This window comes from Squalius cephalus (assembly GCF_949319135.1).
Source record: "Squalius cephalus genome assembly, chromosome: 11".
Classification (NCBI taxonomy): Eukaryota; Metazoa; Chordata; class Actinopteri; order Cypriniformes; family Leuciscidae; genus Squalius; species Squalius cephalus.
Window position 1 is genome coordinate 9,620,891 of NC_137132.1, and position 7,734 is coordinate 9,628,624.

Here is a 7,734-nt window from a genome sequence, read left to right on the forward strand (position 1 = left end):
AGAGGTGCATTGCGGGCTAAGAGTTTGATAGATGGAGGGTGAAAAGCTCGAGAAAGGAATAATCCATATCCTTTCTGATGTAATTGTTGCTCCTGGCTTCATGCTTCTGCACAGCTCTTCACGATGTTGCTCAAAAAAGTTAATTTAATCTAGTTGTGCCTATATCACTTATTTCTTTGCCTATATCACCAATTGCTTATTAGCAGGCTTAGAGATTAAGGGGCCCTTTTACATGACACCGTTTTTAACTAAAAATGTATTTCTTTTTATGCGTTTTAGCCGGATATTTACTCGATAACAGCGTTTTGGGGGTCAGAAAATACAAACTTTTGAAACCAGGTTTCAAAGTGCAAGTTTTTGACAATGATACTATTATAATCTCTGTAAACTACAAAAACACGAATTTGTGAAAACGGTGATGTCATCCACATTCGTATTACGTGTTCAGTCGTAGTGACATCGCCATCTACTGGCCTGGCAGCGTTTAAGTCTTTTCATGGATCCTTGTAAAAGGGGATTGGTTTGACAACGTTGTCTGAATGTAAAAAACGCAAAAGAAAATCTTTTCAGTTTTTAGGACATCGTTGTCCTGTAAATGTACTCTAAGACAAACCACTAACCATATTAAACTAATGTGCATAACTCACATGAATGATGCCTCAAATATTGCGGATTGTTTAGGAAAGTTGTTCTTTTAATACTCAGAGTGGTCGGACTTACAATGTTTTGCCTAACAGATAACAAAAGGACTTCCCGGTATTCCAGGAGGGGACCAGACCATAGAGACCAGATTATCATAGAGATCGGTGGGCTATTTTAGTTTGGGGCAGTAAGCAACTACCCAGAACACCCTAGCATTGTGGAAGTGACTTTTGGATGCATCATTCCCATTTTCTTCATAAAATGCCCCAAGAATGATTAACCAGATTTTACATAAAATGTGTTTTTCCTTCTTGTATAGGTTCAGGATTTGGTTGAGATTAGAAGCTTGGTGCCACACGGGAGCCATGAAATAATCATGACGTTGCATGGACGAGGCCCGAGAGGAGGAGGTGAGACAGTTTAGGTGCAGGGACACTTTATTTATCAAGAATGTCTGCTGCTCCAGTTTTTTTGACATTCTCTCACACGAAAATCTGCAGGATGACATTTAAAAACACAATATGGACTAAAGCATTTGGAGACCCATTTTAGTTAATGAGTTTGGCTATTTCAGCTATAGCACCCATTGCTAGCAGAGACATAACATCAAACCTGTTCAAAAAGCCTGTGGCCAGTTGCATGCAAGAACTAGTCTGACCATCTAGTAGTTTATCAATGGGTAGTCTTTCTTTTCAGATTCAAATTAGACCAATCTACTTTTTATTTAACAGACATTATGAACAATCTTAAAAAAATAATTATATAACTAATGTGTAATACTAGTCTAAGCAGTTTTTGCAACAGGCCACAAGTCTATAAAGAAATTGTTTATTGGGTCTGGTGTGGAAGAACTTGACTGGTCTGCACAGCTGAACCCCACTGAACACCTGAGCAAGATCCCATCACCCAACATTAGTGAACTCACTAATGCAGATCCCTACAGATGCTCCCCAACATTTAGAGGAAAGACTTTCAAGAAGAGTAGAAGTTGTTATTCACTAAAAATCTTGACATCTGCCCCAGTTCCCCCTGGCAGGCTCATTAGAGAAGCAGAAAGGTCTAATTTGTGAATGAATCATTCATTTGAGTCAGATGTTTTCAACAAACCAGTCAGTCTAGTTCACAAAAGTATGAATGATTTGTTCACAAATTGGAGTTTATCTAGTCCTCAGGCTCAACTCACTGAGTGATCCAGTCAAAGCGGGTAACGGCTCATTGGATTAGAAGATTGTCAGTTAATAATGACATAAATTTAGAAAGCTTGTAAACTTAAGTCCCCATTCATTGAACTGTAAAAAAGTAAATTATTCCAGATTTGTAACGATATAATTATAGGATGAAGGATTATTGTTGAAATATTTTTAGGGGTGAAATGTCCCTTTAACAAGCATTCATTAGAATGGTGTTCACGTATCCACATGACTTTGGCCGTGTAGTTTTATAGTCTTGCATTAATGTGTGAAAGTTACTTTTGCTGAATTTCTCATCATTTGCTCTTTTGCAGGGAGGTTTGGCCAGACTACACCACCGTTGGTTGATTTTTTGAAAGATATTTTGAGAAGATATCCAGAGGGTGGACAAATTCTAAAAGTAAGAATATATGACATTTAAAAATGTATGTAAATGGTCACCGTAAATGATCAAGTTATGGCATTTGTCATTATATCCAGCCTCAAAAGTTTCCTGCTCCTCTTATCATGGTTACTTTCAAAGGTACCCAGGAGAAATCAGGCTTTTGCATATTTTGCACCTTGATCATGGAATAACCTTCAGAACATGTTACAGCTTAATCATTTTGTTATTAAGTTATCCATGTGTTATTAAGTTATATTAAGTTATTTGTTATCCATGTGAGAGTTTAAAGCTCTGCTAAAAACTGTGCAACTGAAGAGTGTAACTTCTACAGTATGTACTGTATTTGTAGTCATTTAATGTTTTATTTTTGTACTATTTTTTTTGTTTGTCTGGATTTTTATAATTTTGTTTGTATTTTTAGGATTGTTGAGGCACATATTGAGTCATTACCTCTGATTCAGGTTTTAACTGTTCTCCATCCTGTTGAACAAGCGGTGTATAATAATTTATGTGAACAGCTGTATGATGTGTCTGTCTATACAGGAGCTGATTCAGAATGCAGAGGATGCTGGGGCCACTGAGGTCAAGTTCTTGTATGATGAGACGGAGTATGGAGTGGAATCACTGTGGTCACCTGATATGGCTCAGTATCAAGGTAATGCAAATATGCTGATCGATTGCAACATGTCCCTTCACATGTTCAATATTATTTCTGACAACATGCAATAAACAGAATGAGTAGTTAAAACAGGTTAATAATTTTGAAATACAGCGTTACATTGATTTCTTTTCTTCTACAGGAACATCATTGTATGTCTATAATGATGCTGTCTTCACCACTGAAGACTGGAATGGGATTCAGGAGATTGCACGGAGTAGAAAAAGAGAGGACCCTCTTAAAGTGGGAAGATTTGGTATTGGGTTTAACTCTGTCTACCACATAACAGGTGAGAAAATTATGTTATTATGATAGCTGATGCATAACATCAACATTTATATTAATGTACAATAGAAAATGTATATTTTAGGTGCCTAATGACGTTTTTCATCTTTTATAATCACTTTCTTGCTCTCGCTTGCTCTTTTTTTTTTTTTGGTGTGGTGTGGTGTGACACATGAATGTTTGAAAATACAAATGTTCCATGTAGTCTATCAATAAAAATCAGTTCATGAAATCTGCATGCATAATAATCATAAATTAATTTGCAAAATGTGATTTGAAATCTTTTTAGATGAAGTACATCATGTCATTTTACGGAAGTTCAGTGCTCCAAAGGTCAATTTAAAACCTAAATTAGGTCACCTAATTAAATTATTTTTTCTAATTTGTGATATGCAGTTCAGCAGGGTTGGCAAAAATTAAGGACCTAATGGAAAGTAGGGCCACCCTATATCCATAATTTTGTGTACCCATATATCTTTATATATGTGCATATGCTTATAAAGTTCATTACATAATTAAAACTTAATGTTTTACTATTCTACAAATGTTCCATCTTTTTGTAGATGTTCCTAGTATATTCAGTGGGGATCAGATTGCGATGCTGGACCCTCATCAGATGTTGTTCGGAGTCCATGAGTCTGGCCAGTGCTGGAATTTGAAGTCTGATATAAAGGAAATAACCGAGCTTAACGATCAGTTTGCCCCTTATTTTGGCTTGCTCGGTAGCTCAGAGAAAACCATTAGAGATGGCAACTTTCCAGGGACACTCTTTCGTTTTCCACTCCGAATGAAACCCTCACAATTAAGTAACAACATCTACAATAAAGAGAAGGTTCTGGAGCTCTTTGAATCCTTCAAAGTTGATGCAGACACCGTGCTGCTCTTTCTAAAGAGCGTGCAGAAGGTGTCTCTGCATGTACGAGAATCAGATGGAACAGAGCGGATGCTTTTCCAGGTCACAGCAAGCGATATCCAAGAAGATGATGTGGAGAGGCCCAACTCTCTGAAAACCCTGGGACAGGCTATAGATAGCTACAGTAATGGTGTCCTGAGCAGTTCGGTCACCTGCGCTACCTACCAACACTCCATTGAAGTGCGGGATGAAACTGCCAAAGAGACTCAGAAAACCACCTGGTTGGTGTGTAATGGTGTGGGAGGGCGAGGCATGTGCGGTGAACTGGATTCTCTTGCTGATGATCTGAAGTTCATCCCAACTATTGGTATTGCCTTGCCCCTCACCCTAATTGATGAGGACAAGGGGGCAACTTCTAGTTTCTCAGGACGTGCTTTCTGTTTCCTCCCACTGCCCCTTGGAGAAGAAAGTACGACAGGATTGCCAGTCCATGTTAGTGGTTTCTTCGGCCTCACGGACAACCGCAGGAGCATCAAATGGCGGGAGGTGGACCAGTGGAGGGACCCGGCAGCTCTTTGGAACGAGCTTCTCATAGTCACGGTCATTCCAAGGGCTTACTTCACGCTCATAATGGAGACCTTCAGACGAATCCAAACTAAGAAGGACCAAGATTTTCCCCTTTCCCCAAGAGGTATTTACGGAGCCTGGCCTGATCCAAACAGAATTCGACCTCGCTGGAAACCTATTCTTGAACCCCTCTTCAATGACTTGCTTCAACAGCCGGTTATCTACTCGCTCAGCGAAAGCTGGATCCAGGTGGATGAAACGGTGTTCTCAGACATGGACTCCACCATGGACACCACAGAGACCGTCATCAAATACCTCCAGAGCTCAGGGATGATGCTGGCTCAGGTTCCAGCCTACATTGATGCAATACTGACAATGTTTGTCTCCAAGCCAGGTAGCCTAAGGAGAGTGACCCCTTCTTTTGTGCGTCAGACTCTAAGAAAATGTCGCCATAGAGGGCCCTCCAACGAGAAGCTGCTCCTGCTAGAGTTTATCCTAAGCGATGCCTGCTACAATGACCTCATTGGACTGGAACTTCTGCCTTTGCAGGATGAGACATTTGCTGTGTTTTCATCTTCTGTGAATGACAAAGATGCTGTCTACATTGCCTCACAGGAGTATCCAAGGTATGGGGAAACATTTGAATTGACGTACTTGGAATTGGTAATGTTCATTTGTAGCATTATTTCATTGCTATCTAAATGCTATCACATCAAAACAGGATTCAGCAAAATTTGGAATTTGGAGTCGGAATTTAAATGGAGTTGGCCAAACACCACAGAATGTAGAATTTAAATTTGAATGACAAATGGAATTCCCTTAATTCCAACTCAGACACAACAATACTCCCAATTTTTTTTTTCCTTAATCATGCCCATTTTCTTCTTTAATAATATAGTATTTTAATAGAATTTTTAATCATTTTGCCATACAGCTTCAAAAACGTCAAATGCGTTGTCTTACATAACAATAAATACTATAGAAACTTAAACTAAACATTTTAAAAACAAATATTTGACATTCTTCTACTATGGAACTTGAAATGTAAAATATGAAATTAATTTAATTTCCTTAATTTCTCAAATTCACGAAAAGCATTCTTGATTCAATTCTGAATAACATTTATTTCTGAATCCTGAGCAAAACTTGTAAATAAGAGTACATTATGTGATAAACCTAGTATTATGAGCTTGATTTTTCTTTGCAGGTCCCTTTATCCAGGACTGGAGGGAAGATTTGTTTTAGAAAGCATTGCCCCACATGTCATGACAAGCCTGAAAGAAGCAGCCAAAAGCAGAGGTAGACACCTGCTCATAATGCCACTCATACTCTTATCCAGGGTATATAGAGCATCTGCTCACAATTCCATTCTTCTGTTGTAAAATGTAATCTTGTTAATGCTTAGTTTGCTGCAGGGAGTAACATCTTTGGGCTTCATTGCTTGCTATTACGGGTGTCAGAATTTTGAGTTACATTTTTTCATCCTAGTACATGCCGAAAAAAGATGAAACGCTGTCCATAAAATAAGCAGAACCTATGAGTTCTGCCCTTAGGCATCTATTTTAGCTTGACTTAGTGTATTTAGTCATTTGAGAATAGTGAAGAGTACATTTTTTCTTCTATAATTTTAAGGATAAAAAATCTTTGTCTTTACATCTTTCTACGGCTTATGCTACAATTGGCTATAGGACGTCGTTGACAAGGACATTAAAATGACTGTTGACAGGAAGCAGCTTTCTTCCTCTCTTTGCATGACATTACAAGATTAGGGCATTTACACAGGATGCATTCTTGCATTTGGTTGTGTCGTGTCTCACATTTTGTTCAGCATCTCTGGCCTTGTGTTGCATTTTTAAAGGGATAGTTCACCCAAAAATCCTATGTTGTTCCACATCCACACAGACCTGTTCTGCACATCATAAAAGGACACTCTTAGCAGAATGTTCATGCTGCCTTTTCGCCACACACTGATATATTCTGTAACAATATTACCAATATTATTACTATTATAATCATATATAGTAATAGGCTAATTACTATTACATAACCATTATTGTTGTGTATAATATTTGAAGGTGCTACTCCCTCAGATACTGTGTGTATTTTTTAACTAGGACTACCTTAAATAATTTTTATAAAGAGTGTCTGCCTCATTGTAGCCATACATATTACTTTACAATACAGAGGTGGTATCTTAAAAACGTATCTTATTTTATCAGTATCAGCAAAATGCATTGCGATGTATGCTTCTATAGAATGTCATTATTTGCTTTATCATTTTTATTTTCTCAAATTTTTTTTTCCTTCACATTTATCCTTATTTTTGCATTTTAATTCCAGTTCAACAATATCTTTGGGGTTGTTCTGGTAAGTGCACAATGTGTTGTCTAATGCCTGTAGAGCTGTAGTTGCCCTGGCTTTTCTGGATACACTACTTATTCACTAACATCTGTGTATTTGAATAACCCATTAACCATATATCAAAACAAAACATACTGTACTGATGCATTTAATAATGTAAAATGCTTATATTATAAACTTTTAAAGTGTTAATATGTTTTTGTTTTATAGATGGAGTTTGTTTTGAAATTTATAAAGAAATAAAACTTAAATGCACCAATTTAATCAATCAGTTGCAAGTGGTAAACTGATAATTGTTTACAAGAACTAACATTGCAACACACATGCACATGCATGCGAACATCAAGAATTTTTCATTACTTGAAGCCTTTTTTCCATATATTTGTGCAACCTTAACAGCAAAAAAATAGGATATATCAACTTCTAATTAGAATATTTTCAACTATTTCTAGCATGCAAGCCATTTTAATGAGTTATTCTGAAATGTGCATTGATTGTAAATGTTTTTGAATGTTTTGAATTACCTAATGTGTCTCGTCTCTCAGTAGTGTTCTTTGAAGCTTTAAGTGTCTTATAGAATATATAGTTGCAGGAAAAAGTATTTGAAACCTTGGATTTACCTGCATTTCTGCATAAATTGTTAATAGAACAACAGAAGACAAACAGCCACAGTTGTTTATGTAGACTGTGTTGATCTATTTATGTAATCAAATATTATGAGAAATCTAGGTAAATCCAAGACTCCATAGTGTTTTTTCTGAAGCTATATATACAGTCTGATATTTTGTCTAAA

General features: G+C 37.0%; 1 protein-coding gene across 2 annotated transcripts in view; it reads left to right on the plus strand.

Moving 5' to 3' along the window:
• Positions 1 to 7,734, plus strand: part of sacs (sacsin molecular chaperone) — a 29,916-nt gene that overhangs the window by 7,393 nt on the left and 14,789 nt on the right. The window contains exons 4-10 of one of the 2 annotated variants that reach the window (XM_079885416.1): positions 962 to 1,052; positions 2,147 to 2,232; positions 2,761 to 2,872; positions 3,018 to 3,164; positions 3,724 to 5,206; positions 5,788 to 5,879; positions 6,921 to 6,947. In XM_079885416.1, the coding sequence (XP_079741542.1) occupies positions 962 to 1,052; positions 2,147 to 2,232; positions 2,761 to 2,872; positions 3,018 to 3,164; positions 3,724 to 5,206; positions 5,788 to 5,879; positions 6,921 to 6,947 (2,038 nt within the window). The remainder of the gene's footprint in view (positions 1 to 961; positions 1,053 to 2,146; positions 2,233 to 2,760; positions 2,873 to 3,017; positions 3,165 to 3,723; positions 5,207 to 5,787; positions 5,880 to 6,920; positions 6,948 to 7,734) is intronic. The other variant, XM_079885417.1, reaches the window with a different exon arrangement.